Source organism: Pinus tabuliformis, chromosome 2_2 (assembly GCF_031772625.1).
Source record: "Pinus tabuliformis cultivar Carrire ecotype Pingquan chromosome 2_2, CPIR1, whole genome shotgun sequence".
Taxonomy (NCBI): domain Eukaryota; kingdom Viridiplantae; phylum Streptophyta; class Pinopsida; order Pinales; family Pinaceae; genus Pinus; species Pinus tabuliformis.
The window spans coordinates 1,166,251,328-1,166,268,117 of record NC_142300.1 but is presented as its reverse complement, the minus strand read 5'-3'; the positions used below and the strand labels follow the sequence as shown (position 1 = coordinate 1,166,268,117).

The 16,790-nt window shown below is 35.1% G+C and overlaps 2 protein-coding genes across 2 annotated transcripts; both read right to left on the bottom strand.

The window, feature by feature from the left end:
• Positions 1-5,601: 5,601 nt before the first annotated feature.
• Positions 5,602-6,279, bottom strand: LOC149197585 (uncharacterized). Its single transcript, XM_089408734.1, has one exon. It carries the CDS (start codon positions 6,277-6,279, stop codon positions 5,602-5,604), a length of 678 nt encoding a protein of 225 aa, XP_089264860.1.
• A 28-nt stretch (positions 6,280-6,307) lies between these two features.
• On the bottom strand, positions 6,308-7,586 carry LOC149197584 (uncharacterized). Its single transcript, XM_089403933.1, has one exon. The coding sequence runs from the start codon at positions 7,566-7,568 to the stop codon at positions 6,453-6,455; it is 1,116 nt and encodes a 371-aa protein (XP_089260059.1). The 5' UTR covers positions 7,569-7,586; the 3' UTR covers positions 6,308-6,452.
• Between the last annotated feature and the right edge of the window lie 9,204 nt (positions 7,587-16,790).

Genomic DNA, 16,790 nt, shown 5'->3' with positions numbered 1-16,790 from the left:
GATAAACATGGTATTGAAGTATATGAAATAACAACATCACATATAGGAAAACAATGAATTCTTTGCATTAATGTAAATGGAAGGAGATTATAACCATAAATGGCAGTTGATCTTGTAGAAGAGCTCCTCCAATTTGTTGACTTGTCCTTTCCTTGTCACAATATGCACCTCCAATCACCCTAAATGCATGAGATGATGACTACTCACTACAACAACATAAGGGCATAATCACTCTCCAAAAGCCAACCCCCAACCACATAGAAGGCTGGGAATATATAGAGAAGTAAGGTAAGTTGGGAGTTCTTATCCAATTACCAATCTAGGGTAAGAGATCCACCTTTGATGGAGGGATAGGATCAAAGGATAAGTGGTGAAAACTCCAATGTAGGGAAGGATAGGATCCAAATGTTTTATCCAAGGTAAGTAGTTGAAACAACTTCTGGAAACTCCTAGAAGGGGAAGCTTCTGGAATCCCGATCATTCTCTTGGATTTCTAGAACCAATGCAGGTGTAAAGGGGAGCAACCTGTTGGTGACCAACGCAGGCCATAGTGGAGAAACCTATTGGTGAACACACCCCAGTAGGCCTATAGGGAGCATTGGTCCTCAAACTAGCTCAGATGAAGCAGTTTAGGGATGAAACTCTGGGAAATGAAAGGTACATGCATAGGGCTTTATGCAAGATAGTGACAAGGGGGAATAGGATGTTGATTGATCCCATTAGGAGGTTCATTGATCGGATGTGACAAAATGGCCTATAACACTATTAGTTAGCAATTATTCAACATTTCATTCTAAAGTCCTTTCAAATATCAAAGGTAAATTCCTCATTGTAGTAAAAAATCCTTTGTTCTTTTAGCTCCTTTTTGTCCTTTTTGTCTATTTAACTTCAAAAATAAAAATTATTATTATTATTATAAATTCCATTTAAAACATTGTAGTGTATTGTTTTATAAAATTATATTCCCAAGTAATATGGACTAATTAAAACAAGATCACTATCACAGTTTAGGTAAACAATTTCCCGTTGGTTTTTTCCTTGTGTAAAAAAATAAAACAATGTTACTTATTAGGGAAGACTAACACAGCAAAGGTTTATAATGATAAAACATACCGGGGATGTTTGGTTGATACTATCGCTTGAAGGAATGTCTATTTATACAATCCATCACTTTATGCTTACATACGTAACTTGAACGAGAAGCACATCTTTAACTTTTCAATAAATTGCAAATGGCCAGTTCAACTATAGGAGTGGTCCCATTTAAAGAGATGGTGGGGGCGTTTATCACGTAGCCTACATTACTCAAAAATGCTATTTAAAATATGAAAATAACAACAAATATTTAAAGGGAAGACATGTGTATTAATAAGTATAAAATATCTATTTGTATAATAGTTTAGAGAATTAGTTTATTTTAACATAATAGTTTAAAAGATTAGTTTATGGGTGAAAAGTATATTTTTGCCTGGCGGGTAGTTCAAATGGTTGAGTGAGTTGTGAGATTTTTTTCCTTTAATTTTAAGGTTATAGGATTAATTTTTTTGTTGGTTAAATTTTGTAATATGGGTGGATAATTGATCATGTTTACTATGTATGAAGTTATAAGTTTAACTTTTTTTTGTTGGGTTAAACTTTGTAATTAGGTTTAATAATTGACCATGTTTACCATCTATGGAACATGTGTAATTTTCTGATATTTTTAAGGGATTTGGGGTTTTAAGTTATTTAATTTGTTAGTCCAAATCAATTTAATCCACAAATAAATGAATTAAGAAATATTTAACGTAATCCAAGTTGTATATAATAATTGAGGTTTGTGTAATCCAAATTATATATGAACAATTTAGATCATTGATATGAAATTGTTTATGTAATATTCTTGTTTTCGTTTGGTGTGTTTTCTGCATTTTCTTTTTTTTGAAGCATTTTTGTATATAACTTTTCAATGCCTCTTAATTTAATGGACACTTTTCTTCTTCTACATCCTACTTTTCAAATCATTTCTTGCACTATTAGTCTCATGTTTTCTAAATCAGTTTTATCTCATATTAGTTGATTTAATTGAAACCTTCTTGTTATGTATAACTACCATTTTCTATGTATGTAGAATGAATTAGTACCTCCAATAGGTATAACCTTGTTTCAACTAGGAAATCTCTTAAGGGTTGGCTTTTTACTCTTTGACAACATGTTATCAAGGGTTTTAATACTTTCTCGACCTTGACATTTATCTATTTCTAGATATGCTTGGTCCTTATACTTCAAATAATCATAAATGACTATTGGAGTTAGGAACATTTCAAAGACGAGACATAACGTTTGCTAATGCCAAAATTATGCTACCTTACATATATTTTGCAATAAGAAGAATGTTTTCCACCCTTCTTTTAGTAATTTTTTCATACATGTGTCCCATCTAAACTTCTTAGTCAAATCTAGCCCCAATTACTTATAATTTTGATTTACCTTTAGTGGCTTACCTCCAACATCACCTATAGTACTACTATCTTAGTTTTTCTCGTGTTCTACTTCATCTCAACTTTCATGCAAAAGGAATCTAAGGCGTCAAGGTGATTATTTAGGTTTTATAATGTCCTCCTCATTATAAGTGTTCCATCATTTGCATATAGCAATATCTTTATGGAAATCCATACTATGTTTACCCTTTCCCCTCCTTTGTTATTTATCAATTCTTCAAGCATAATTATTACTTGAAGATTGAAAGTGTGGGGGAGCAAGGACAACTTCATTTCATGATAATGTCATTCTTGAAGCTCTCTAAAATGCCTCTACATTTTGAATGTATAGATTTTCACAATTATCATAATGTTGGAGGAATTCAACATTTTTAATTATGCCCTTCTTTTAAACATTCGAAGTGTTTGAAGTGAACACTTCACCCATCACCATTGGTTCCCTTGATGTTGGGTAACATCCGCTCGAATTTTTGGACCACTGCAAAAGTATGAGACAAATAAAAATCTAAAATTTCCACAAGACTGTCTACAATTACGGTCTTGGCATTTACCTATCCATAAAATATGTATTGTTTCCCTCTAACTATTTAAGACCAATTATTTGTCAACCACTCTCATAGTTTCACCCTTAGGATGGGGTAGTGGACATTCTTGAAACCAATATCATAACACTAGTACTTTTTCCTTCGCTATGTAATTTTTCTTTATTGTGTACCTAAATGTAAGGAAACAGTTGATGACATAGTGTTTTTCTAAGAAAGAATTTTGACCTTTGGCTATTTTCCATTTTCATATATCCATTTTCTCACACTTTTCCCTGAATGCTAAGTATTAATAACAATCACAATAAAAGAGATCATTGCATTATAATTTTATATATAATCTATAATTTAGGAAGTTTGATTCGATCAAATGGAAGTTTCTATTCAAATCGAATGATAAGGAGGAAGGGGCAAACTATAGAGATAGTGATTGTGATTGAATGAAAAGGTAAGGAATAGGCCAAAAATTTGGTTACATGCAATCATCCGACATGAATTATTTTAACAACCATTCAACTCCCTAATGTAGCCAAATGTCATCATATCATCTCATATCATTACATTCAATTCATTCTTATACATGTCGAGATCTTTCAAATTATTTAAAATTTTAATTGAAAATACTAAATTGATTAGATGATTAGATATTAAGTATAAATTAAATGCTAAATTGATTATATGATTAGGTATTTAAATGTAAATTGATTCTATGTTTATGATTGAAATAAAAAAATGATCATTAATGACTCAATGGAAATTTATCTTGAAAGATGAAATAACTAAATGGGCTTAGGCATTGCCATTAAATTTTCATTTCATATTTTGATGAGCAAAAATATAATTTATTTGACATACTAGAATTTTTTATTGGACTACAAAGTTATGTGTTAGAGTTCATATGGTTCATTTAATTCCTTCAATATATAGATCTTTTTACAATCACTATTATATCTAAAATGGTTAGCCAAATGCCTTAGCTATTGAACACACTACAATTGAATACACTATATCAAACTCACTATGAATTATCAATCTGGATGGAATCAAAAGCCTACTCCTATCAAGATTAAGGATATCCCTTTACCTAATGAAATTATTCTTGATATCTAAGCTTTCCAATATTTTACTTGCTAGAACATTGGGTTATTCACCTATAATGTGAAGGTTTTTTAAAGATAGGAACTCTTTTAAAATTGGTGATGGTAATCAACATGCACATTAAATTTAACTATCAAATGTGTTGGATGAACTTTGAAAAACCTACTTAAATTGGTTAAATTAAGTCAGAACAATTACATTACACCAAACAAAGTTGTCATAAGTGTCTACATTAGAACCTTGATGTAACATCCTTTTTTCCTTGGATCTTGTAAAGCATCAAAATTCCATCAACATTTATGGCAAGAAGTATGTCTAGTCCTTAAGATTTGTGTTTAGGCAATGCCACTATTGTTTTAATATGGAGAAAATTCTCATTAATGGGTGATCTATGAGAATGGAGAAAGTCTAGAGTAGGACAACTAATACAATAATTTTAATCAAAAGTTGATTCAATGCAAATATAAGCCCTATTGTTAATTTTAGTTAACTATCAATAATTGGCAATAAATTGATGTTAGATGTTCATTATAAATGTTTCCCTCCACCTCCTTGTTGTTATTTAATTGGGTGGAAGTGTCCTTGGAGTTATCCTTGCTTAATGGATTTGAAATTATTTCAAAAAATGAAGTATTTGAAATAGTTGAAATAATCAATAATATGGTTCAAATGCAAAACAATCAATAATCCAACCATTGAAATATCTAGACTTGGGTTCAATATTGTTCAAAGCAATTTATGATATAATCTAGCTATGATACGGAAAGTAGTGACTTAAAATCAATATATAGAAAATAAAGATACAATACCATTTATAAAAGCAATCTAATAGTCTCTTTATCATTTACCAAAAAAACTTCTATTTAATAGGTTAATCTGTAACAAATAAGTTTTTTTTTAAATGCCAATATGATAAGAAACCGGGATAGGCATGATCCAAGATTCATACATAATGAAACAATAGTTTAAAGGTTTTGTCCAATTTTATTTTGATCAACGTAATAAAAATTCTTACTTTCTATAAGATCAAATTTCCACAACTTAGTAAAGAAAATTGAAGAAATATAACAATATTATACAGCTCATTAAAAGATCACTGTACCCAATCACACATGGCTATGTAAGAGTTCTTTCCTTGCCATTTAAGTTGCGAAAGCAAAAACGTAGCCATGTTACAGTTTATAAATTTATTTTTGATGAGCCACTGATGTTTATAATGTCGAAATTTTTGCTTCAATTACTTTATGGCCATAGTTTAAATACTCAATTTAAAAAAAAATGGCCGTGTTTGAAACCTGCCAGAATATCAAAATGTTTCATTAGCAATTCTGTGCGGTGATCAAGTTAGCCGAACCCTATCTCCCAGCCAAAATTGGATACCAATTCCCCAAATTACCATGTATTAGCAGCAACTATTATAATAAGAGAGATCATTTCATTATAATTTTATATAATTTGGAATTTTACAAAGTTGGATGCCATCAAATGTAATGATTGTCCCTTCCAACAGAGTTTAATTGGCAAGCAGGAAGGGGCGGCCCGCAGAGGCAGTTATTGTGGTCGAATGCAGAAGCTGGGAATGAGTTGAACGGTTTACCCTCTGGAATCATTCCACACAGATGGTTGTAGCTCACATTCAACTCCCTCAGATTCGTCAAATGGGTCATGTCCTCTGGGATCCGTCCATTCAGTTCATTATGGGACAGGTCCAGAGCTTCCAAGCTATTTAAACTTCCAACGGACGATGGAATACTCCCACCCAATTGATTGCTTGCCAGATTCACATATTTTAATGCCACCATGCTCTGGAACAGATTGCCTATGTCCCCTGTGATGTTGTTGTTGGAGAGATCCAGAGATGTATAAAGAGAAGGAGCAGCAGGCTCCCATTCATTCAATCTCATTGAAATACCACAACCAGATAACCGTAGATCCACTACAAAACTGGAGTTTGTAATCCAGTCAGGGATGACCTCAAGGCTTAGACTGTTGTAAGACAAATCAAGGGTTTCAAGACCAATTTGATCCAGCTCTGGCAACGGGCCTGATAAGTTATTACCGGAGAGATTAAGGAAGAGCAGGTTATATATAGCTGGGGATTGCGGAAGGGTGCCCGTGAGCTCGTTGTTTGACAGATCCAAGTATTCCAGATACTCCATATCAGCGATTGATTCAGGAATGGTACCAGTGAGCTTATTGTTAGAAATGAAAACAGAGTCGAGAACTGAAGTCTCTCCAAAAGAATTGGGTATTTGGCCCGTGAAATTGTTGAATGATAAATGAAGCCAGCGGAGGGCTGGCAGAGTGGCTAACCAGTCAGGAATGGTACCTCTTAGATTGTTTTCAGAGAGAACGAGGGTGACAAGATGTGAGGAATTTGGGAAAAAGGGGAGGTTGCCTGTGAGTGTATTTGGGATAGATCCAGGTAGCGAAGGGATGTTAAATTGAAAAATGACTGTGGGATAGCGCCTGTCAGTAGATTCCCGTCCAAACAGAGTGTAATTAAATTATTCCCCAGCAAGCCGAGAGATTCGGGAATGCTTCCGTTCAAACGATTATTACTGGCCAACAGCTCAGCAAGGCTATATAAATTTCCAAACGACAAAGGAATGTCACCTGTAAGAAAATTGTTTGATATATCAAGAGTGCTTAAGCTTGCCAGAGCTCCCATGGATTCCGGAATATGATCAGAGAACAGGTTGTTATTCAGTGTCAAGACGGATAACCGACTCAGATTTCCGATGCTGGAAGGAATGGAGGAGGAGAGCTGATTTGAATCCAAGTATAAAGCAGTTAAACTCTGCAGATTTCCGATGGATTGTGGAATAGCACCGGTCAGCCGGTTTCCCGAGAGAGACAGAAACTGCAGCTGGGGCAGATCAGCGATGGCAGAAGGTATGGAACCGGTCAGATTGTTGTTATCCAGAGAAAGATGGGTTAAGGCCGAGAGGCCAGAAATGGCAGATGGGATTGTTCCACCTATATTTTTCCAGCTGAAAATTATAAACTTGTTGAGATAAGAGAGGTTACCGATGGAGTCTGATAGGGTTCCACTCATGTATTCGCTGCTATTACTTTGATCTGCGTTGAGAATGAGATTTACCACTCGACCATTGTGGGTGTCACACAGCAGACCGTTCCATTGGCAGCAATCGTTGCCGGTCCATGTTTTAAGAGTTCCAGAGGGATCTTGAGCGATGCCCGCTTTGAAATCTAATAATGCAGCCAGGTCTTCTTCAGCACAATCTGCATCTTCGCCTCCGCAGGATGAGTTTAATGGTATGATAAGCAGTAACATAAAAAGTTGCAGTAAGCGTGACATTAGTGGACCGCGCTCCTCCATTGCAGAGGACAACAGGAAATTAGAGACCAAATCAAAGCAAAGCCGAACAGAATTTACCCTCATACTTCGTACCCTTTGGATTACACAATTTTTGTCATCCAACATTACACAATATGAATTTTTTTTTTATAGAATTGAGTTGGTTGAATAACATGTCTTTTCCATTAATGGAATAAATTACAGAAGAACACGCAATAATTCACTCTCTGTCGATTCCCGAGTGTATGAGTGTGATACTTGAGTGTAGGTGGACTCCACGTTTACGGGCGAGATCAAGCAACGGCGGTTACTCACTCCACCTAAAACGAAATGGATTTTTGGAGGGTTTTCCAGCGATCTGGTAGTTATTTGAGGGTTTTCCCCGGAGCTTTTCAACCTGCTGAATTTATATATATACTCAAAAATCCATGTTAAACCAAAAGTAAAAAATTAACAAATTATTTTTACCATTTGCAACCAAAAACCCAGAAAGCATAATTGAATTAAAGGGCAATATTGAATTTCTGGAATGTATACATCTCTTTTATAACAGTCAGTTGTACATGGAAAATGACTATCCCGATCCCTTAGCGAGTGAACTGCGCCTTTTAAGAACACCCCTGAAGCATTTGCTATTTTCTGCAGTTTTATTATGATGTCATTATTGTTTTTAGTGTATATTGTTTATAATATTTTGAATTTATTATAATTTAGTTTTCAGTAGGATATTTATTATTAGTTTTTATTATTGTTATTTAATGAAAATCATATTTACACAAAAAAAAATCGGCGAAGATCACATGAGACATCATTTGTCAGTCTCATGTGATCTTCGCCGAAATTTTTTTGTAAACTTGATATGGATCACAGAAGCCTAAACTCTAAAATCATATTTATTGATGGGTTTGGATGGTTTGTAATTAAATAGGGTTGACATGAAATCTTTATTTGTGTTATTTAAATTGTTTTTTTATTGTATATATGGATTCAATGCCCTGAAAAACTTTTAGAGCACTTCGATTGTGCATGGGTTACCCATCAAGCTTGTAATTTCAATCAATTCCCGCTAGATTTGAGAGAAATTAGAACAAAAAACCCACGGGAAAAACTTTAAAAAATCTCACTAAAGACCACTGGGTTAACATGTTTCCTTTAATCCAAAGAAAAAAGCTCTTACCAACCAAGCACAATTTTTTTTAATTATTAAAAAGAAAAAAACTCTTACCAACCAAACACATTTTTTTTTAATTATTAAAATGAAAAAACACTTTTACCAACCAAACACAATTTTAAAACATGCTCCAAATCCAATATAAGTTTTTTTTTAATTATTAAAATTATAAATTTTAACAATTAAATTTATATAAATTAAATATTTTTAAAAAATCAAAATTCTAAATTTATTCATATATTTTAAATAATTAAAAAAAATAATCTTATTAAAAAAATTATCATCAATTTTTATATAAAAAATATAAAATACTCCACATACTTTAATGTAATGTGTTTATTTAAACTTCATCATAACATATGTTAATATAAACTTTAATAATCTAATTAACTTAGTCACATTAAATAAATAAAAACCATGAATTAAGTAAAAAAGGGCATATGTGGAAAACCGACCCTGGCTTTGATGCGCATCTATCCGTAAACCGCAAATTGTCTTTCATAGAGTTAACTTGCCTTTTAAGATCGTCCATTTAAATTGGCATGTATCTTCAAATAGTCGAATGTCACACCATACAAGAGTATATATAAACTTAAATGCAATCAGCAGCGTAGTTAAAGTGAGTAAAACATCTCCTATTTTATATTGCTTTTATATTTTAATTAAGTATTCTTTGAGTTTTAAAATTTGAGTTTATATATATATATATATATATATATATATATCAGAAATTTCACATAATATATAGTTAAAACAATGAGAGTTGTCTTTTGGGAAATTATCTTTAGTTGTAATAGAAAATGGACTTAAAACATTTGAATCATAAATCTGAAAATACCTTTCTCCAAACATGGTTTTAGATATACTATATGTGTCTCATAATTTTTTTTATTTAATAGTATATGTAATTAAAATACGTACATGGGAGTAAGAATTGTTTTTTTGTTGATGGTGCTGGACCCGCCAACATGTAAGGGGATCTCCCCCGAAAGAAGTCCCAATTAGACCTCAGACCGTTTGGTGTAGGAGTCCCAGCAGTGGGTCGTAAAGCAATGCCTTAACCACGATGTCGCACAGAGGCAAGTAAGATAACTCTGTCAGTAGCAAGGGTGTCACTGCAACAGTGAGTCAAGGAAGGTACATGAGAGGTTCCTAACACAGGTGGGTTACGATGAGTGCGCCCATTGGCAACCTGTAAGTGTACTCAGCTGGAAGGGGAACACACGAGTGAAGATGCATCACAAGCTGGAAAGAAGGTCAGTCCGACGATCCAAAGTGATGGTTAAAACAACAACACATCTGCAACAAGATTCATATAATTGCATAGAAAAGTGTTCATACACAACTACATAAGTTAAATAACGCACATTGCTACAACAACCGGAACAACCCAACTACAATAACAACATATGCATCAAAACGTGTTGGCTCTTATTATATAAAGAAGTGTAAGTTCCAATCATACAATACATCCATGTAAACCTGCTAGCCCCAACGTTAGAACGTTACAGCCACATCTGTCTGCTCCTCCAAAGAGATGAACTAGCTTCGTGCAGTGGAGAAGCCAATGTGTGTTACAATAATGTCCAAGCTCTTTCCAATATAGTCTTATCATATATCATGTTGCATTTCTTCCTCTTCTTCATGTGTCATAGTAGAGATTTCAGGTTGCTTACTAAGTGTTTCCATGTTTTTTTCTTTGGGGCATAAATTAATGATATTTATGCTTCACTATTCCCTTTGAATCACTTCAAACCATTTTTCAAACAAAACTTATGCAAATTTAAAAAAAACAAACATTTTTCATTCTTTGTAGGAGGTTGATATTGAATCTATTGTATCTCTGTAATTTCGCATCTCCAAGGTCTTAAATTTAGTCATGTGGTAGCCCTCTAATTCCTCTTTCCAACCCTATGAGTCTAATCAAGATTGGATTCTTCAGGAAAGAGTTATGGCAAATCTCCCATGATGACCTGATTATGGACTGGTTCAGTAGAGCGAAGTCGTACGGGATTCCATGTGTCAATGTTTCAACGTTGGGCCCTAAAATTACTATACAACAAACTACAATATGTTCACTTTCAACCAAGTTTGACAGAATTCAAATCGAATGTCTGAAACGAAAGTTATGAAGATTTTCCCTAGGTCATCTGTTTGAGACAGAATTCTGGAGCCCACAAAAAGCTTAACTTCCTTAGAACATATCTCTGAAAATATAGCGAACCAAGATATAAATATTTTACAAGAATTTCTATGATATTCTGGCTCCATGTGGTAAAACTTTAAGCATATGAAGCCTCGTAGAAAAAATTTATAGTGAAAATTCTAAGATGGCCTTTTTGAAGAAGCGAAATCGTAGAACCCAAAGCTTGGATACCAAATGTTATGCAACCAACTCACAAATAGATAGACAAATGACTTAAAAATTATCCTCTTCGAGGGGGAAACCTCCTTTGCATTACATAAATGAACAATTATTTGATGATACAAATTACAAGACCTCCTTTGTATATACAAGGGTCTAAGGTGTCACAATATAATCAGAGCCTACATAAGAATAATAATATAAGGGCACAACAATAACAATAGTGGGCTTCTATGGGGCACAACAATAACAATATGGTGGCTACATGGGAACAACAATAACAATAAGGGGGATACACTAGTATTATAGGAACCTAACAACATTTAACAATGTCATTTCTATCCCTTGTAGTTTCTTGGAGGAAAATTACATGTAGGAAAGAATCTTCGGTTAGTCTACATAGTGCATATTTTTATGTGGACATGCTATAACCATGCAATTAAAGGAGATAAGATTCATCAGGTGACCCTTTCAAAGGTTGAAAGCACTCTAAGGGCCCCTTGAATAGAGAAATTCTTCCCTTCAACTAAATCAACGCAACCTTTTTCCTTTGGCTTGGTTAAATGATATTTTTTACCCCTTCCTTTTCCTCTAGGGATAGAAAAGAATAGCCTCCCCAACCCCCATGTGATGTTCTCCTGATGAGGCAAGGTTAACCTTGATCAAATATTGTATATCATTAGCTTCTCCTATGGAAAACTTTGATATATCTAAGGAGGGCGAGGACAGAGGGAATGAGTGGCCACTCAAAGTGATCAAGAAAGGACATAGGGCCCTCATAGGAGCACAGAAACCAGAAATGGGGGGTAGTGAGAAAGAGGATATGGATCTAAATAAGAGTTGAGATCTTGCCTATCAACTGAAAGGGAGCTAGGGTAAGAAGGAATGACAACAGAGGAGGAATTAGGGAGGAGGGAATCATTGAGGGGTGAGAGGAGGGGAGGAGATGTAACAGACTCTAGGGGAAACCATGACTGATAACATTTGAAAAGGAAACAAAACATGTTGAATGAAGAGGGGAATTAAAAAAGGGAGGAAGAAAACAAAGGGGTACCTATAGGCACTGACATCATGGTGACTGCTTCTAGATATGAGACCCCTTTCTACACATGCATGCTCAACTTATCTCCACTACCATCTTCTTGAACCTCTATCTTAAGATGAGTGAAAACAACAACTGAACTAGAAGCTCATGTCCTTTTTGGTAGCAAACAAATCTATTTTGGAGAGTAGAGCTCACACTCCTTGACCAGATGTCCATACTTATGGCACTTACGATGAAAAAAAGGAATTCCTTCACAATCTATTAATTGCATTATTTCCATGCTAAGCCCTATATCCATGTCCTCTACAAACATCTCTTTGAGGTTGATGTTGACCAAAACGCACACAACAGTCACGATATATGTCTCAAAAAAGGAATATTCATGGTCCAAATAGGTGCCAGGAGAGTTCCCAACGTATTAAAATATTAGGGCATCCCAATATTGGGGGAGAAGACCATGAAATCATACCCATATTGGAACCAAGTCCATTCTCTTCCTTTTAACGTCAAAAAATGTAGTCCATACATTGAAGAGAACAAGGGTTGAATCAATCTCCCATACCTTTTGTTTCACCTTTTGGGCATCGACTGATTCCTAGAAAATGAGGTGGATCCAACCTCTAGCAAACAAATGCACCTGTAGAGCACACTGAAAAATGGGCATGATTTTCTCTGTCACCCATGATTTTAAGGTTAAAATACTAAATCATCAACCCCTTTCCCATCTGACCAGTGACTTCTCAAACATTGCCTCCACCTTATGTATTTCGGCATCAACTCCTAACACTAGGGGTAATCAACTTCAGTGGTTCTTTTTTATGTAGTACCTATTTTTCCCCTTGTTTTTAGTCTCTTATGTCTTTTTCTAAGGTGCTAGTCATCTTGAATTTGAGGATGGTTTCTTCCCAGAAACCCCAACTTCATGAGCTTCTTCATGCGACTCTACTTCTTTCTTTGACACTTATATGTCATGTAAGAATTAGTTTGTGGTCGGTGAGGCGGAGGGCTCCATAATGGAAAGAGAGACCTGGAAGGCCTCAAAAAACAAAATATCGTCACTCAGATCATTTCTCTTATAAAATCCTACTGGCACAAAAAATGGTTGGAAATCTAGCCCACTGCATGAAGTGGGAGGAAGGAAAATTTGCAAACAATGAAAGCCCTCTGAAGAAACCCATAATAGGTTAAGCATGCCTTATCTCTATTCAACATAACCTAAAGACATCATTTCATACAATCCTAAACCCAACAATTCCAACTGGGGTATTGGTCTCCAAGCCTGTGGATGGCATAAGGTTCCCAACCTCTCTTTGGCATTGAACTTTTGAGGAGGTATTTGACCCTCTCCATATCTTTGAGTTGTCATTATCTAGTGGTGAGTGGAAACCATAGGACTAGCCTAGATCTTCTGTGGATTGCCTTCTTGTGGTTCATAATCCACCATTTCTTCTACTTCCCTAGAAGGCTTTGGGATGGAAAGTGATAGATCAACGATGGAAACTGAAGAGGAACCCAATGCCATATTTCAAGGCTCATTTAGTTGTAGGGAAACTAGGGGACAATAAGCGTTAAATTCCATTGGATATCGTGACGGTGTGTCAACACTCTTGGCTTAATATTGTAGTAGATGCTAAAGAAATTACTGATTACATATTTAGGGCTAAAGTCCTAGGTCCTAACAGAACCCCATCTCACCAACCACAAAGCCATCATTACTCAAAATTTCATAATTATCTCACTTAGATCAAATAACGTCTTATTTTGATTCATTCAAAATGAGGCAAGTCTAAGCACATTAAGGATTCGACCCATAGGGCATTTTCTCTACCCATATGTTTTCCATTAGGTATAATTAATTTTTTAGCAAGTCTCGACGATTGGGTGAAGTAGTGGAAGATATGGAAAATTTTAGGGGATAAATTTCACCCATGGGTTAATTTTCCATGAATTTTCCCAAATAAAAGATTCGCTAATTTTATATTTTCTAAAAATAATTGTCCCAAATAGGATAAGTTATTTTACCTAAAAACTAGCCAAAATTTTATAGAAATTATAAAAAAATCATTATAGATTTGAGTATTCTTTTATTCCAACCATTTCACAATTTACTTATTAAGGACTTGAAGTGTTCATCTAGGTTTCTAAACTTAAAGATAAATGGTGTTGGAACCTAAGGTCCTATTGGTTTGTCACACCTCTGGAGGTTCCAGAGATAGTTAGTTGAAGGATTAACGACAGTCGAGTGATTGACCCATGTAGTGAACTATACAATTGACTAAATGGTTGGGATCTACTAAAAGAAAAAGTTGATTAAGGAAATCAACTAGCCAACCAAAGACGAGTTGACTAGAATAGTCAATTAGCCATCATAATGCAATATATTTCAAGGAAATGATTGGAACTATCGATGATGATTTATGGACTAAATCTTTTTCAATGTTACAAGGGAGTTGGTTAGACTTTGACACTATAAATCAAGGACACTATGGGTCAAATTGGAATGTATCATATCATAATCATATTGATCATGCATTATGATGTTCTTACCAAAATCAATTGTGTTTAAGTGACATAACAATGTCTTTGAACACCAATTGTCATCTTGGAATGTGAATACTCTTCAGTTTATTTATTTTAGATTCTATTATATGTTTCTATTTAGGTTCATTCCCTAATGAATTTCCATCCTTAAAATTTTCCCAAGTGGGAGATAATCAAAATATATAAGAGGAATATATTAAATGTCAAGAGAAACTCATTCATGATGATGTCAATATTCTAGTTAGTACAAATGAGTAGAAAAACAAAGAGGATAGTCCACAACCAATGTTGGTGTTATTTCTCGTTATTATTCTTAAAGAATATCTTCAGTTTCTTATAGCCAAAGTGAAATAAAGACTAATGAACTAAAAAGGGTTATGGAAGAAAAATTTTGATGACAGAGGTGACAAACATCCTCCATGAAAGAAATTTGAAGGATTACACACTACTTCTACTGATTCTAAATGAAAAAGAAAGGGAATTGAAAAACATGTTAAATATGTCTAAAAAGAAGGAATAGGCTCTAATAATATGGAGATTAATAAATTTGACTATAATTCTCAATGAGGTGAAAAAACAAATGATTGTGAATATAATCCTAGCCAAGGAACTAACACATCAATGCCCTAATATTTTTTAAGAAGATACCCAAACATTACATCACTATGAGTATGAGAAACACTATAAAGGATTGCAAATTGGGAAAATTAAGAATAAAATGGTTATTAAAAAATGGAACTCTGAAATAGACATCATAAGGATTAAACACTCAAGAGTTTTAGAATTCCATCAACCCACTAGAGATACTCTTGCATGCTCGACTATTGAATAAGAGAAAGAGAACATAATTTCAAGCAAAAGGATAACTGAACTAGAAGCTACTTTATGCCCTAAACTAATTTTTACTAAACCAATTTCTATTATAAAACCTACTAAAGAGGCATCCAAATCAAGCTCAAGGTTGAAGGGAGATTCAAGTCTATTAATAGAGATAAGAAATAATTTTACAAAAAACATTAAAAAAAGACTTGCTCTGAATGTTGAATCATGGGATTTGGTTGAAAGCTCGCCTAATATTTCTATTAAAGTTTCATCCTTTAAGGAATTTGATGGGTCCAGCCCTTAATACCTTCGGGTTAATGATAAACTGTTGATTGGATTTTATTAACGCGGTGGTTGGTTGACTTTAATGATATTGTACTGTTGTTTTATTGTGACGAGGACATGTGTCCTGGCCTTGGGCCTCGTTCCTTCCCGCTCTTACTATCCTCCGAAACCCTGAACTGTTCATTCCATTTGCTGTGTCGTTGTGTTGCTTGTGAGGTCTGCGGTTTCACGAAATGAGGGTTTTCTCTGTCTCTTTGCTGGGGTTTCGTTTCCACTGTGCCTGGCTTGCAACTTGGTGAGGGTTTCCACCTGCAGATGATGTCTATGCTCCCTATTCTGTGCTTGGTTTCGAGACCCGGGTTTGGAACCCTTGGTATCGGTCTCTGTTGTCAATTTCGCTCAGCTCTAGTTGTGTTTTCAGTTGCAGCTTTGGTTTACATGACTGTCCTCCATGCGCTTGCTTCACAGTTTGACTATTTGTCTGGTTTTGTTTTAACACAGGTTGTGGTTGTGGAGTGGCTCGACTTTCGCTCTCACTCGACGGTCATCCAAAAGGTATGTCCTCCCTCCATGCTGGTCTTATCTGCTTCATTTTTTCTCCGTCACTGACAATCTTTGCTCCTTGTGGGCAGCGAGCAACTCTGTGACTACAACCTTAGTTCCGTGGCTTCTCTTCTGGCTTGCACGGGCTCGGCTCTCCCTCAGTGAGTTTCTCATAACCCTTTCCTCTATTTCTAGTTGTGTTTTGTAACTGTAGCTGTGGTTTTGTTCTTCGTTGCTAATGGCCTGCCTGTTGGCCAATGCAGGTGAGCGATGGGCTTGTTCGTCGTCCTCTCACCTTATCGCCTACGCCTGAACCGGGTAGGGTCGCTCCTTGGTATTTTCCTGTTGACTGGTTAAGGGTTTTGCTATAGGGTTTTATGGGTCTTTAGTTGAGGTTGGCTACGGCCTTGCTATGCCCTAGCCTCACTGTGCCTGTGGCTTTCTTGTATGTTTTTGTTTATGGCTCTGCTATTGTAACCATGGTTGTATTAATGCGGTCCTGTAATGACCTCGCGGTGGTTTGTAGTTTTGTCAACTCTGTTTTATGTATTGGTCTCTGAACAATGAACTGTGGAT

What these genes read in the sequence shown, in the direction of transcription:
- LOC149197585 (XM_089408734.1), bottom strand. Translation starts at nt 6,279, where the DNA reads ATGGAGTATCTGGAATACTTGGATCTGTCAAACAACGAGCTCACGGGC.
- LOC149197584 (XM_089403933.1), bottom strand. Translation starts at nt 7,568, where the DNA reads ATGTTGGATGACAAAAATTGTGTAATCCAAAGGGTACGAAGTATGAGG.